General features: G+C 46.4%; 1 protein-coding gene across 2 annotated transcripts in view; it reads right to left on the bottom strand.

The window, feature by feature from the left end:
* The window catches only part of Reep1 (receptor accessory protein 1), a 109163-nt gene that overhangs the window by 13646 nt on the left and 79157 nt on the right, over window positions 1-16360 (bottom strand). For both annotated transcript variants that reach the window (XM_013072179.3, XM_013072180.3), the window contains exon 6: window positions 1816-1993. In XM_013072179.3, the coding sequence (XP_012927633.3) occupies window positions 1816-1993 (178 nt within the window). The remainder of the gene's footprint in view (window positions 1-1815; window positions 1994-16360) is intronic.

Genomic DNA, 16360 nt, shown 5'->3' with positions numbered 1-16360 from the left:
TGACCACTGAACTTTGGCTTGGGCCCTTCAAATGTCGGGGAATCTCACTACCTCACAATGCAGCCCATTTCTGTGATACTTTCAGTGTCACAAAGAGCTTTCCTGGGTGTGATAAATAACAAGAAGACCAACAGTAGTAGCTACTACATATTGGTGCCAGGCACCATGCTAAGTACTTTGACTTACCTTATTTCTAGTGATCCCTGCAGATGGTGGCATTCCTATGTACAGAGAAGGAATCTGAGCTATGGAGAGTATCACAGCTTGCCCAGTTCACATGACTAGGGAGTGGCTATTTTGTCCCTTGGTTCTTGCTCTGCCCTCTGGGCTTCAACAAATAGGGTCCTTTTTCCTTCCAAGTGACAGTTCTCATTTGAGGCTCAGGAGCTGGACAAGAGGGGAGGTGATCCCTGTTCATGGGTAGACTGGGTGGTAGCTGAGTCCTCCTGCCTGGATTTGGGGATTCCACGCTGGGTTCTAGGGGTGATGAGGTTCCCTCAAGAGATAATCGCTACCTCACATCCACAGCCAAGCCTCTTCCTCACCCACTTTGCCTGGCTTCTGGGGTTAAAACATCTCCCACTAAAAATCCATACTTGTCGGACCTGGGGGAGGAGCAAAGGGCACATCCCTGAGAAGGGTAGGAACACCAAGGGGTGCTTCACTCTGGGTGCAAGTCACCATTCTCAGAGAGCCTGGGCTCATGCTCCCCCACCCCAAGAGTCAGGTGGGATCTTTCAAGACCTGCAGCTCAGGGCAGAGGTGCCCCCTATAAGCTGCACCTCAGAGCACACAGTCAGGGTTCAGGTGGCCTGGGGGGCCCTGTTTGTACAATTAAAGGCAGGTCAGACTGCAGGCACACATCCACAAATTCCAAAGGAATGGCCCAATTCCCACCCGGGAGAGGTGGAGGTAGCAATCTAGCAGCATCCTCCACACCCATCATCAACCCTTGGTCAGCAGGAGTAGTGGTCAGCTTCTGAGATCCAAGGTCCCCAAGGAACAGTCTAGGAACTCTGAGTGCTGGTTCCCAGCTCCTGGTTTAAGCCCACACTCTGACTTGCTGTGAGCCTGAAGCCCATGTTGAGGGATCAGATGCCATGGGGTCCCCCCCACGCAGCTGCACCTCAACAGCATTGTGCATCTAGGTCTCATTCCAGACCTACTAGGGCCTCTGGGAATGGGCCCAGGATTCTGCATGTTGAACAAGGTTCCCGAATTGGTTCCCATGTGAGCAGCCTCAGGCCAGGCGCTTGAAAATTGGAGTTAGACATTGGACGTAGAGGTGCAGTTACCAGAAGCCCTGGCCCCTATAGAACTGAACCTAAGAGCTACTATAGGTCTTGGTATGTGGAGGCTGTGGTGTGCATGGTGAATGGGTGGTCAGAGAAGAGGAGGAGACAGAAGAGGGAGAGAGAGGACAGGAAATGTCCAGGCAGAAAGAAGGCCTGTGAGAGGTGGTCAAAACAGGAAAGGCCCCCACAGTTGGAGTCAGAGAAGAAGAGAACAAAGAAGGCATACACAGTCCAGCTCCAGCTGTGGCTGTTGCCTCTAGGATTGTCCCAGGCACTGCCACTCAAGCACCCCCAACTCTCCAGGCTGCCCATGGAGGAAGCAGGACCCTCTGGTGCAGAGTCCTGAGGCCAGCTTCCTGGTGTGGCATGAGTGGTGCTGTGCCCCTCAGCTGGCCTGGCATGGTCTGACAGACATCTCTATCAGTGGCAGGTCCATGGGCAAAGGGCAGAGTGAGTGTTTCTCAATGAAAGTGAGGCACCAGGGGTGGGTGGGGTGAAGGGGAAGTGAAGAGACACCTACCTGAGCTGCCAGCACTCTCAGAAGCACTCCTGGACATCTTAGGCTGGCTGTGTTTGCCACTGGCCCTCCCAGCCCCAGGCGGAAGGGGCCCCGAGGAAGCAGGGGCACCGTCTCCCCTGATGGTGGTGAGGTCTTGCATGCTGAAGCTCCGGAGTCTCTCTGATAAGGCACCCTGTCCCTGGACACAGCACAGAAGGGCACATGTCAGAAGTCTGGCACAGGTTCATGGGCAGCGGCAGGGGCAGACTCGACAAAGGGATTCTTGCTCTGAGGGTCATCAAGGTGGAAATCAAGACCAGGATGGCTCTGCAGAGGGGTAGGGGCTCAGATATACCAGCTGGAAACAATGAAGGAATCCGGAGAGCCCCAGGAGAGGGGTTCAGCCATTGCTCCTCTGGCTCCAGTTTCCTCCTTCAGACACCCCATGACAAGCTGGAGCCCTGGGCAGACCACGGGATGACTACTGCCTGCCATCCTTACTCCCTAGAGGCTGTTGGCTGCTTCTCTGCCTTTACACAAGTAAAAACCCATATATGGCTTCATTTTTCTCAGTTCTTAGTATACAAGAAAATCCAAACCTAATATTCTGTGCTCAGTCCTAACTCCTTTCAAAGGATATAAAATACAGACAGTGTTTTGTAATGTATGACAACGGTCCTCTCTTTCATCTGTACAGCTGTTTCTGTTTATAAGGCACATTTATGTTGGCACATTTGGGTTTCACAAAATACCCAAAAGGTAATGAATCAGGAAAGGAAAAATGATATTTAAAAAAAAATCCCTGCTGCTGATTGTAACCATTTCATATTCTCAGGGAGCCACAGAATTAATCTCAGGAGAGGACTGCTCTTTTGTTGGGGAAAGCAAGATAAGTGCACTGTACTCATGAAAGGGAAGGTCTTGGCTGCCTGGCGGGGAGACTCTGTCGGAGAAGAAAGGATCACAGTTGAAGGCCCGGGAGGCAGCGATACTCTGGGTCTACCTCAGGGTGGGAAAGAGACTTGGGTTTGGGCAAAGGAAACTTGAAAGTGGAACCTGGGCTGGCAGGAGCCTGAGGTCCCTGAGAACTGGCTGGTATTTGCAGCAAGAAGTGACAGGCAAGTAACCACTAGACCAATTCATGAACTCTGGCATGTTCAAAGATGGGGGGAGCCTGTGGCCTTCTCTCAGGTACTGGGGGCAGCAGTGAGACCACAGGCACACGGGGCAGCAGAGGGGGAGAGGTATTTTGTTTGGATAATGAAAGAGTGGCCCCAGAAGTCTGGAGGACTTGGGGACAATAAGGCACAATAACACAACCAACAAATCAGCACAGAAGTGATCACAGCAGCTAAAACCCGACCCAGGCTGGTGGGTTTGATGAAACAAGCAAGGACCCAAACGACTTTGTCTGAGGCTTTCATAGAAGGGAAGAGGGCTTGGGAGAATCTTTTCATTTTACTTAATAAAAATAATAATAACAAAAGTAAAGCAGTGGACCAACGAAGCACAGCATTTCTCAGATGTGAAAGATTCAGGTGGATAAAGAAAGGAGCGATGCAAAAGGAGTCAGGGGAAGGAACAAACAAAAGGGCTCACAGAAGGGTTAGAAGAAAGGCCAGACTGAAGCAAAGATGTGCTTCGATATGAAATAGGTAAGTTCCCAATCTTCCAAAGATATAAACCATGCCTCCAGGAAGCTAACAGCAACAACAGGAGGAAACTATTTATATAATCAGGCATACATATATATGCACCGATCCCCAGGCCAAAGAGTGTTTGGAGGACATTACGTGAAAAAAGACAGAAATCATTCTCATTGCCTCAGATACTGTGGATCAACAGACCCAAGCCTCACATCTAGAAATTGACACAGTGGGGGGTCGGGGGAATCGTTGCCAAGAGAATGAGGGCTGGATCAGCCGCCCATTATATACCTTCCAAATCTAACAGCCAGTGACCCATGGTCATTTTACTCAGAAACATTTTAAATGACATCTAGAGTTTAGTTATATTTGTGGAGCTAGGCATCGGATCCGGGGCCTTTTGCATGCTAGGCAGATACTCTACCACTGAGCTACACACGCAGCCTGACACCTAGAATTTAGGAGAACAAACACTGATTCTGAAAAGTGTGAGAAAACAGTCTGATAATTATAATTGAGGAATTGAATGTAAGGTTAACAATCAGGCAAACCCCTCACCGACACACTCTTTCATTCACCTTCCCACTTATTCACTAATCTGTTCAACAATGATTTATCAAGTACTTTCTGTGGGCAACACATTGCACTAGGTTTTATTAGGAAACAGTGAAAGTATCACTCAATTTCTGACAAAATATAAGAAAACAAAGGTACAAATGACAACACAAAAGTGCCACACCAGAAGCTACAGAACATAAGAATAAGAAAATAGCTTTCAAGTCAGGCCTGGATTCACATTCCACTCCTGTCAGTTAGCACCCAGGCGATCTTAACCTCTCTCCACCTCTATACCCTCATCTGCAGAAGAGCATTTAGCTGGCAGGGTGTTGGTGAGGCTTCAAGATTATGCTCTTCAAGTAAATGCCCATTACAGAGCTCAAGGCAGAGTAATGTTAAAAAATGCCAATTCTGACGAAGAAGATGATGTTGCCACATAAATTGCTGTTGAAATCAGAAAACGGAAAAGATCACTTCTGTCCAAAAGGACCAGGAGGGGCTTCAAGACTCCAAGCACAAATAAATAGTCAGGGATTAACTCCATCAATATAATCTGCCAGTTCTTGCAAATGCTCAGCAACGTATCTGAGAGAAAGCAGCAGCAGGCAACACGTGCATCCACGTTAGCAAAGGGCTCCATTTCACTCCCAGAAGCCAGCCAGCCTAGCTCCAATATCGCTAGCATCAGGAAGACTGGAAGTGGCAGGGGTTAGGAAAGAGGTGATAATAATAGCTCAGTTCCAATCTAGTCCTGTGTCAGAGTCAATCATAGTGGCATGGAAATAAAAGCCTTGAAAACAAATTAGCCCTTTGCTATCAAAACAGTCAGAGATGTTTAAAATCCCTGTGTCTCTTTCATTTGTAAACCTCTCAGCTGTGCTCAGCCTCTACTCAAAAGCTCATTCTCTTTTAGTTCCCACAAATTTCAATCTACCTTGCCACTTCAGCTCTGCTCTGGAGAACCTATTTTTTTTGTTTGTTTGTTTCTTTTTGTTTTTGTACCAGGGATCAAACTTGGGACCTTGCGCTTTCCAGGCAGGCGGTGGAACCACTGAGCTAAATCCCTGTCCAAGAACCTGTTTTCTTATTCTGGACCAATGTTCTGGGAACAATCAAGAGTTATCTTGTCTTTGGGAAAATATATAGGGATTGGATTCCCTAAGTTTTTTGTTTTTTTTTTTTTGGTACCTGGGTACCTGGGATTGAACTCAGGACCATGCCCTTGCCAGGTAGGTACAGTGTGATTCCCTAAGTTTGGAAAAGCTATATACTATATCCTCAAACTCAATGAGCCACTTTACAATATTCCAATCTCTGAGAAGTCCTGCAGTGTCCGGGTTATTTAATTCAGTATATCCCAAATCTACAATGGGATACACTCAGCTGACCAAAAGTCATTCCCAACTTCATTTTTCAAATGATGTGGAAAAAAATATATTTCCCAACTTGCCTTGCAGCTACAGATGGCCTTAGTTGCAGTTCTGGCTAAAGGAATGCATGAGAAAATCTGTTGAGGGATTTCTGGTTTTTTTGTTTGGTACCAGGGATAGAGCTCAGGACCTTGTGTTTGTGAGGCAAGCAGAAAATTTGTTTTTGGTTTTTTGGTACTGAGGATGGAACTCGGGACCTTGCGCTTGCGAAGCAGGCAGAGCCACCACTGAGCTAAATCCCCACCCCTGGGTTTCTGGAAAAGATATCTTTCTGACACATAGGAGGAAGGGCTGGGGATAGGAGGAGAAAGGCCTGACCTTTCTCCCTGCTTTCTGTGTGGTTCAGATACCTGGAACTGACATCTTGTGAGCAGGAGAATTACCAAGCCATCTACCCAGAGCCTCGATATCACTAGGTCACTGGAATAATGACACCTCCCACCTACCCTGAGACTTCTTGTAAGTGATGTTCATCAATTCCAAGACACATGTTTTTTCATCATGACTGAAACTGGGTGATCTTACAATTGCTGCCCCCCACACACATACATTGCCATCACTGTCCACACACTTGGCTGTCACTCCCCATGGCATGACTGGACAATGGAAGCCCCTGTGTGTGCAATTACCAAACCACTTAAGAACCACAGGAGGAAGGAATAAAGTCCTGCTTGTCTAAAACACATTCCACCAATGCTTCTGGTACAGCCAAGAAAATGGCAGCGTTAGAACTGGCAGAATGGGTATCCAAAGCTTAAATGAAAGTTCCAGAAACAGCTCTCCATCAGCAGTGCATGGGAAGGAACAGAGGATGATACAGCCTGGCTGTAAATAGCTAAGCTGAGCTGAAAAGTGACTCAGAAGACTACTCTGACAGTGAAGAATGAGGTTAGTAGGACCCTAACCCATTTATTGTGCTTTTGTCTCTTTTAATTGTGTGTGCAAAGTCACACACACAACTATGACCAAGCTTTTTCAATGAGAAGTAGTAAACACTCTAAGTGAAAATGCACTATGTCCTAATGTCATTGGCAATATCTTCATTTTTAGCGGTACTTAAGACAATGATATGAGCCCCAGAATCTGGTAGGCTGAGGCAGGAGGATCACAAGTTTGAGCCCAGCCTAGAAAACTTAGCCCAGCCAGGAGAATCATAAGTTTGAGCCCAGCCTGTCTGAAATAAATTTTAAAAAGGGCTGGGGATATAGCTCTATTGCAAAGACCTTGGGTTCCACCCCCAGTACCAGTTTAAGAAAAGATGATTACGGCTTAGAAACCTCAGTCTTTAGATTCAATTAATTAAGACTGCACAGCTCAGAGTAGCTTTCTCTAACCATCTCGACTCCGTGAAATATGCTCTCCATCTGGCCTGTGTGTCTTTGTTGTGCTCCATACAGTTACATTTACCTGCTAGCACTGTCTGCTGTTTTGCCCCTCCCTGCAGATTATTTTCTTACTATTGCTTCCCAGGCTTTACCACTCTACTGGTGCGGGGGGCAGTCAGGGAGTTGAACAAATGAACCAATCACCATTTTCTGAGTTGCTGCCTAAGAACAGTGGCAGGAGATCTTCACCCCACCCACCCAGATGCCTCAGCCAGATTCCCAGACCTGAGGGAGCATCTTGTTGAATGGGGCCTTGGAATCTGTCCACAAGGAGTGAATGAGAAATGTCAGAGGGGTACAGGGTGCAGAGAACAGAGGGTACATATATGAGAGGGAAGGTGTCCCAGGGAGACTTTCCTTGAACAGGCCTTGGAGGGTCTGGTGGGTGAAGTTGGGGACCAGGTGGAAAGGGACGTGTATTTCTTAGTATTTGTCACCATTGAGAGCTTCCACTTTATTCCACTCCAGAGCAGATCTCTGCAGCTTAGTGAGCTGCGGAGATGAGATACAATCATAGTGTGCTCCAAGTGCCTGCTTTCTTGGGGTTTCCTGGAAGGCAGGAGCAGGAGTGACCCTCACTCTTCACTATTCACCCTCTTTTATCCTTTCAGGACTCTGCACCAGGAACATTCATTACCTTTAAGAAATCAGTACAATATAATTATCAGTAACACCCACAACACCCTCTTGAAGACCCCAGTGGGTGAATACAGGGCTTGTACAATGCTGACAAATGCCACCTAAACCAAAAAATGACACTGGGAATATTTTCAAAAAATTCAAACAGAATGGAGACGGAAGACATGGAATTTCCAGAAACAGAATAATTTAAGCCCTTGATGAGGTGCTCTTTCCCAGAGGGACACACCAAATCACAGAAGTAGTCAGCAGGATATGAATTTTAGCCCGTCTCACTTCACATGGTGTCTAATGCCTGCCACTGATGACAATGAGAGTAAAGGTAAAAGGTTTTAGCGAGTCAGGCAAATGATACAAAGCTGCCAGCACAACCACATTTCGCCCTGGCAATTCAGAAGAGTTAGTATTTCCTTCTCCACTGCACAGCATCCCTGCTTACTGGCAGTTAACCTCTATGGCTACACGTGCTCTACACCAGGGCCAGGCAGGGTCCTTAGCAACATGCTGCACAGGACTGGGGCCATGTTTTTGGCACAAAATTGGATTAACAAACAAAACAGAAAGATAAGAGCTTCTGCCATGACAGCACTGATAATCAAATTCAATTCATTCTCCAGGCATTAAATAAAGGGAAAAAACCCAACTAAATTAATCACATGTTAGATGCTACGGAAGGCTCTGGAAGGGTGAGGAGGTAGGAGTGGCTCCATGTGCCGGGCATGGAGTCACACATGCGCTCACACACAGGTGTCGAGGTGGGAGAGACACCTGCCTCTGATCCACACCAGGGGCTCGGGGGCAGAAGTGGCTGCATGGCCTCTCCTCCAGACTGGATCAGTTTGGAGTTAGTCATGCCTCTCAACAGGGTTACCTGCCCTTCTCTGAGGTCCAAAGAGGAGGCAAAATGAAAGAGTCGAGCCACCTGATAAAGGGGGAGAGGGGGACAAAAGAAGAACAAGCTGTGGGCACTAAGCAAACAACATGGGGATGAAGGAGTCATGCCATCCTCACATCTTATCTTCACTTGTTCACTCACATATTCATTTATTCATTCAACAAACCCAATGGAATGCTCACAAAGCTCTGTGTGATGTCCCACAGAAAAACAGAGGTGAGTGTGATGGTTCCTGTTTCCGTGGAGCTCACAGTCTAGCTGGGTCATCAAGACAAAAATGTGTACAAGGCAACAAGTGACAAAGACCACACAAAATGTAACAGTTCAGGCAGGGGTGGGGGTTAAGCACTGTTGGCTGAACAGGCAGAGGAGCCCTCACATGAGAAAGGGGAGGCTCACAGCAGGCAGTGAGTGGTGCAGGCCAGAGTGCGAGAGTGGAAAACTCAAGGTGTGTTTGGGAAATGCCACCAGGGAGAAGACGCTTTGGTGGGAAAACTAGGGGTCATTGATAAAAACCAAAATTAAAAAAAACTGAGCACTCATGGAGTTTCTGAGTAGGCAGCAATGTGAAAACAGAAGGATGTTAGAAGGAGAACATTCTAGATGCATTTTGTGGCACACACTGAGAACTTGGTAGTCTCGGTTTGCAACTGGGCACACAGAGGTGTGGAATAGAGACTGTGCCCTGGCTTCCCTCCCTGAGGTGTCCTGACTGGGAGGCAACACCAGCATCACCTGGCAAGGGACAGCTGGCTGGGTGCTTCTGGGCTGGAGGAGGCCAATGCAAGGCAGCCCAGAAGCTGCTGAGGAGATGAGGAGCAGCACTGTGAGGTGAGGTAGGGCTGTACTGAACAGTGACAGCACACAGGGAGGTCAGGTCTTTACCCCAGGCCAGCCTGGTCATCTGAGTCAGGCATCACCCAAGAGATGTGGTTTTGGGGTCCCCAGTACAGATCCTTCCCACGTGGCAGCTGCAGAAGACAGAATGATGTCTCTGCCAGAAGCTCTGCTGCACCCACATTTGCTCCTTCAGAGCAAAGGCCCCAGGGGAAGTTAACGGGGTGGCAGATCCCTTTTCCTTGAGGGAGTGGGGTGCATGAGAGGCCCTGCTGCAAAGGCATGATGAGAAAGGAGAAATAACTAGGGGTGGGAAGCATAAGATAAGTCTATGCAGAGTGGGGCTACAGTCATACTTTCATGCACAAACATCTCCATGTTATCATATGTGACAAAGCTTTAAGGAAACTATATTTTTTTCTAATAAAACTTTATTTATAAAAATAGGCCAGAGTGAGTCCCCAGGTCATATAGAACTGTATCTTATGGTATTTGTGACATCTGTATTTTAGAGTTGCCCCAGCCTTTCTTCAAGGTCAAGAGAGAACCCATCTTGGTAGCATTAGCTAGTAGTCTCTTGTGTATTAATTAATGGATCCTCTGTACTTTCATGGCTGTTTGATATAAAGTGGTCAAAAAAGCAGGGAGGGGAGCTATAAAGTACCCTGGGCTGTGGCTGACTTTAAAACCCTCAGTGGCACAGTTGTCTCTGGGGCTCCGCCCCAGGCTTTGGGGCCTGGTTATGCAACTGAACTGGAAAATGGCCAGGAAGTGTCTTCCAGTGTGTGTGGGCATGTGGGGTGCTTGGAGTGATGCAAGGAGCACTGGATGGGAACTAGAGACCCTTACTCTGAAGTCAGCTGAGCAATGAACAGCTGTATGACCTTAGGCAAGTCACTCAACCTCCCTGGGCTCAGCTTCCTCCACAAGGTGAGGCTCCAGCCCACCTTGAACCTTCCTTCTCTCCTGGGGGGGACACGTGCTCACCTGTTTAACCCTGAGGAACCTGCACACTGTGGGGCTGAAGAGGAGGAGAAGAACTGTGTGAAAAGTCAGGACCAGAGCACTGAGGAACTGGGAGCCCGGGTTGAGAGAAAGGCTTGCTGAGGAAGACAGGGCTCATGTAAGGGGTACCGAGATGAGAGCAGCAGATTCAGCCTACTCTTCTGAAGAGTGTGCTGGTAAATAGCCTCACAGTTCCAGCATCTGACTTGTTTTATTCTGTTCAACAGTGAAGAGATCATAATCACCCTTAGAGAGCAAATAGATGTAAGAACAGAATAGGCAATGTTATTCAGTATTTACTGTGAGCTCCACTTTGTGTGTGTGTGTGTGTGTGTGTGTCCACTTTGTGTGTGTGTGTGTGTGAGTACTGGAGATTGAATCCAGGGCCTCATTCACGCTAGGCAAGTGCTCTACCACTGAGCTACATCTCTAGCCCTTTATTATTATTATTATTATTTATTTGGGGGCAGGGTCTTGCTAAGTTGTCCAGTCTGGCCTTGAACTTGCAATCCTCCTGCCTCAGCCTTCTGAATAGCTGGGATTACAAGCCTTTACTACCACACCTGGCTTCAGTAAATTCTTTATGTGCAGCATTTGAAAACTATTCTGTGGAAGGTACCACTGTCATCCCTGTGTTGTAGGTGAGAGTTGAGGCTCATGGAGGCACCACAGAAAGGAGCAGAACCAGGACTCATCCACCAGGTCTGCTCATCCAAAGCCCATGCTTAGGATAGAGTGCTTTACCGGTATGGCAGCTAAAAATGTGCACTCATCTTTCATTCTTTTAACACTCATTGAGCACCTACTAGGGACGCATATGACACAAATGTAAATGGCAACAACAGAGTGGCATTGGGGGACCAAAGAGTGAGGGACCAGTTCTATCTGGGATCAGAGAAGGCTTCATGGAGGAGGCAGCAATTGACCTTAGGGTGTGCAGGATTTCAAAGAGGTCAAAACAGAGGCCAATGAAGGATGAACAAGAGCAAAGACAGAAGTGGGAAAGATAAATTTCCATAATAATACTCAGAGTTGCTATTTCTACAGCAGTAAGAAAGTGGTACTGTGGGCACAGTGCCTAGAGCTGGAAAGGGAGGGAGAGACAAGACTGGAAAGCTGGGGTGGGGTTGGACGGCACAGGCCTCAAACAGGAAGGGAGAAGAGTAGTTGATGCTTGCAGAGCTATTGCAACAGTCTAAGCTAGAAGGGATGTCAAGGGAGAAGAAGGCCAGGAAGTGGGAAAGGGATGTCACACGGTCAGGACTTGCGTAAGTTGGGGAGATGTGGGGCATCAAAAGTGACAGAGATTTGTGACCTGAGCGCCTAAGAGAATGGAGATTTTGTTAGTATCAGAAGCTGGGACAGCCAGGCACAGTGGTACAGGCCTATGGTCCAGCACTTAGAAGGTGGAGGTGGGAGGACTGTGAGTTTGAGGCCAATCTGGGCTACATAGTGAGTTCAAGGCCAACCTAGACTACAAAGTGAGACTGTCCAAAAGAAATAAAGAAGAAAAGACAAGACAGCAAGGAAAGGAAAGGAAAGGAAAGGAAATGAACAAACATACAAGAGGGGCAGGCTTGGAATTAGAGGAGCCCTGACTGAAGGCACCAAGGAGACAGAGGAAGAGATGTTCTGCAGAGAAGCAGAAATGACAGATGAGAGCTCCTGGTAGAGAAGCCAACAGTGGAGCCTGGCATATCAGCAGACAGGTGGGGAAAGGATGAAAGGGAGCCGTCAGGAGGGAGAAGAGCATGAGGTGGAGCCCAGGGAATCCACCCAACACCTCAGGGTGAGGAGAGGAGGAAGGGAGTGAGCGTGAGAGATGTCAGTAAGCAAGAAGGTGCTGTGGCCCCACAGCCAAGAAAGCTCTTGCCGTTCCTGTATGACCCTCAAACTGTTTTCTCAGAGCTTCTCTGACCCACCAGCCTCTCCCCTGAGGTCAGAGCTAACTCAGGCTAACTCATCTCTGAATCTGAGCATGGGACAGAGGAGGGGAGGAGCCTCAGAGAAGCAACTCCATGAGAATCCTTGTCTTCCGGGAACTACAGCTGCTGTGATATAGGATCTTCTGTCTGAATCCATCTAACCCTGCCCAGTGAATCCAGAATGACAGGGCATGGAAATATAAAAGGCATCATACTGGTGAAAAGTCTTGCTCAGTTCTGCTTAGACATGTTTTGAAAAGTGAAGCCATGATATGAGCAGTTGTTGGGGAGACTAGAGGGCAAGGATTACTTCTCCACATTTTCAGCAGGTTGCCCATCACCTTTGCATAACTTTGATGTTTAAAACTGGTTGCTGTGGTGAATTCTAAATATTAGTGTTAGGTCCCACAGTCTCGCTGAAACAGAAGAAAAAACGGTTGACTGGACTGAGCTTGCATGGTGGCCAGGAAGAGGCCTCTGAGGGCGGAGGAATGAGCCCTGGCTTCTTGGAGTCCTTAGCCCCATAGAGTCAGGAGAAATAGGGAGTGAAGCCAGAGAAGGGAGACACTTGTCTCTTCTCCCTCCTTGGAAATGGAAATAACTCCCAAGCATTGTTATACAGGGAGGTATTATCATTGTAATCACTATTTTGTGGTGCTGGGGATCAAACACAGGGCCTCACACATGCTATGCAAGGCTCTACCACTGAGCTACATCCCCAGCCCATTACAGGAGGCTCTATAAAGAAAAAACAAAACAAAACAATATTTACTCTATTTACAATGAACTGTAAATTGCTAGAAAGAAAACAATGGCAAGGCAAGTGACTCCAGTCAGGTTAGAAGTCTTCAAATTACTAGGCTTTCATACTTCCTGGAATGAGTGTCTCACTCCAAAAATAAAGTTTCTTGGGCCAGGGATTTAGCTCAGTGGTTCCGCCGCCTGCCTTGCAAGCAGAAGGACCCGAGTTTGATCCCCAGTACCAATAAATAGATAGATAAATAAATAAATAAATAAATAAAGTTTCTTCGTGGTTTGAAAGCAGCTTTTTATTGAAGCTAGATGTTTAAAGCACTGATGGGTAAATGACGAGGATAAGAGAGAGGAATTTTTTTACTATTTATGCTGAACTATTTTGTGGAGCTTTTCTTTTAAAGGCAAAATTAAATGGGAGTAAAGAACAAATAGGAAAACAATTTATCTTTCATTAAGATTGCCGCTTGCTGTTCAAATACTGTCCTATAGCCATTACCAAGGCTTGGCTACCCTCTAGTGGCCACTGACCACAATTGCAGGCAAAATGCCTGAGTATGGGGGAGTAAATCAGGAAAGCTGAAGGCAAGAGGTAACAATGAGGATACATGGCATTGGTGTGTGTGCATGTTTGTGTATGTGTGTGTGAAAAGATGAGAGCTTCAGCATGGGCACTTCTACAGGATGAGTTTTCAGCCCACTGTTTTTCTGGTAAACCTTAACAGAGGTCCCAAGGAGCTCAGCAGGTAAGGGGCAGGTGTCCAGTCTAAGCCAAGCAGCTGCCGGTGAAGGGATGAAAGTAAAGCAAAGAACCCATATATGTCAACAGAGGGCTTGGGGCAGAGCTGGCCAACATGCTATCTGTGTCAGCCTCCAGTCACAGTGGCTACTCAGGATTTGAAATTGGGGTTAGAACAACTGAGAAGTTGAATTTTAGAGTTACTTGATTTAAATTAATTTGTATCTAGCCACATGAGGCAAGTGGTTGCCATATTGGACCGAGCAAGATTGAAAGAACCAAAAAGGAATATACTTCTCATCAGCCAGGTTTAATTAGTGGCAGGGAGTACAAAGTACTATACAACTAAGCACTGTTCTGTTTGTTTATTTTCTAAGCAAGAAACAAAAGAAAAGAAGCCAGAGTCCCTTGTTTCAAGAAGCTGACAATCAAATAGGGAAATACCGGATGGGTAGAGGACACTCTGCATGCCCACACCTGCAAACCATCTGTGGGAAAAGAATCCTTAATTCACAGAATGCAGTTTTACTTTGAGCAGCTCTCTTCAATAGGAGGCTTTAGTAATAATAGGGTTGGTACTATCAGAACTGCTCTACAGACAGGATCTTCAGAATTAAAGCAACATTGTTTTTTGAGTTATGAGACAAAGCAAGGTTGGTTTACCAGGTCTAAGAATGAGCAAGTGGAGGAGACCTAGTATAAAGTTCAAATTTCAAGGGAAGTAAGGTGGCCTGCAGACTTCAGGGTGGTAAAATTTTGTTGTTACTTCTGACAAGGTCTCCCTTTCATGTGAGACTGTGTTGGACAGAACAAATGGATTTTGAGTATGTTAGGTTAAGAGAGAGATTTGCAAAGCTACTCTCAGATCTAGGGCTGTTTTCCTTCTGCTTGGAATCACTGGTGAGGAAACAGAATATATAGGAGCAGAGACAGCCAAGTGACCAGGGACCCTAGATAGAAGGCACATCACTTCCTGGGGATAGGGATAGAGACCTTGAAAAGATGGGAAGGTGGGATGAGGGTAAACAGACCTGGGGAGAAATTTCTGATGTCTAATTTTTTTGTTTTAGTTTTTCCAGTTCTAAAATGAAATGTTAACATTAATAAGAATTTATATTTGGCCAGGAGTGGGGGCATGCACTTCTAATCTTAGCTACCCAGAAGGCTGAGGCAGAAGGATCACAAGTTTGAGGCCAGCCTGGGTAAGTTAGTCAGACCCTGTCTCAAAATAAAAATTTCTGAAGAGCTGAGGTACCCCAGTGGCACAGCACTTGCTTAGCATGTGCAAGGGTTCAATCCCCAGTTCTGCAAAATAGAATAAAATCCTGCAAATAATTTATTAGGGAAGGTGGCTCAAAGGTCAATATTATTGTTATTATTATTATTGTTATTATTATTTTGGTATGGGGATCAAACTCGGGACCTTGAGTTTGATCCCTGGTATATAATTTATATAAAATATAAAAAAATATATAAATATATTTATAATTATATATATATAACTTTTGAAAAGATTAACTATTAGTGTGGTCCTTCCCTTAAACTCTGTAGGATCTTCCTGAGAACCATCAAAGGATGGAAAACTGAGCAGAAGAGGGAGGAAGGAATGACTCCTCAATCCCAACAGCTGCTAGAAGCATCTATAGCTCCACTATAGGACAGTCCTGTGCCACATAATGATGTTTTGATCACCAACAGACACATCTACAACAGTATCTACCATCCAGCCTAGGCATGCAGCAGGCTGCACTATCCAGGCTGTGCACATTCACTCTGATGCTCCCAGTGACACGGCTGCCTAACGATGAATTTCTCAGAACTTATTCCCCTTACTAAGTGATGCATGGGTGTATTTATCAACTGGCATTTAGTTTTAGGGCAATACACACACAAACTGCTTTTCTTATTTTCAAGGCTTAGCTTCTAAGAAGCTAAACCTGCATCCCAGGAAAGGTACCAAAACTAATGGTTTAAACCCTAATTACCTATGCTCTTGGCTCTGAATGTGGCCTCAGGCAGTGACCTGTACAGAGCTGGCCATTTAAAAATCACCTGGGAAACTAGTTAAAAATAGAGATCCATGGGCTCACTGCCTGAGATTCTGATTCAGCACATCTGAGAATCTATGAAAAATCAAAAAACAAAGCTTCCCAGGTGGCTGGGGCTTGAAAGCCAGATTTGGACCCACTGGTGAGTCATCATCCCCTGACGCTGCTTGGTGCAATCTACTGTTGCTATGGAAACCACTGGTGCACATCCCATCAGCCTGACTGAATTTTTTGGATTTCACTAACTTTTTTTTTTTTAATGGTACAAATCTGTTGCAAAAGTAAATGGCATTATTTTTGGAAGGGAAGTTTTTTTTTCTCTCCAAATATTTAGAGAGAAAAACCAAAGCTCCCACAAAGCAGAAAATTTTATCATCTGAAACCAAATTCAACAGAAAGCAGGCAGTCCTTGCTACTTCAGCCCAACTGGAAGGACTAATGAGCTATTATTTCCTGAGGTGAGTTTCAGACTTTGTAGCTTCCTCTGGGTTTTGGATGTTTTAAGGTGCCTGGCTGGAGAAGTCTTGGGCCCATGGGCTTCCCCTGGAGGGTAGGGGGCCAGGCAGTAAGTGTCCGGATGACATCAAGGCTCTGGAGGCTCCAGCTTGAGGCTGTTCTGGAAAAGGTCCACCCTGGCCAAGTGACAGGAGACTGAACTTCCCTCGAGCATGTGTGCTAAGCAGCCAGATGACCCATACTGCACCAC

The sequence above is a fragment of the Heterocephalus glaber genome, unplaced genomic scaffold, assembly GCF_053883595.1.
Source record: "Heterocephalus glaber isolate CG9 unplaced genomic scaffold, H.glaber_assembly_v1.0 deba00000470, whole genome shotgun sequence".
Taxonomy (NCBI): Eukaryota; Metazoa; Chordata; class Mammalia; order Rodentia; family Bathyergidae; genus Heterocephalus; species Heterocephalus glaber.
This window is presented reverse-complemented; position numbering and strand designations above follow the sequence as displayed.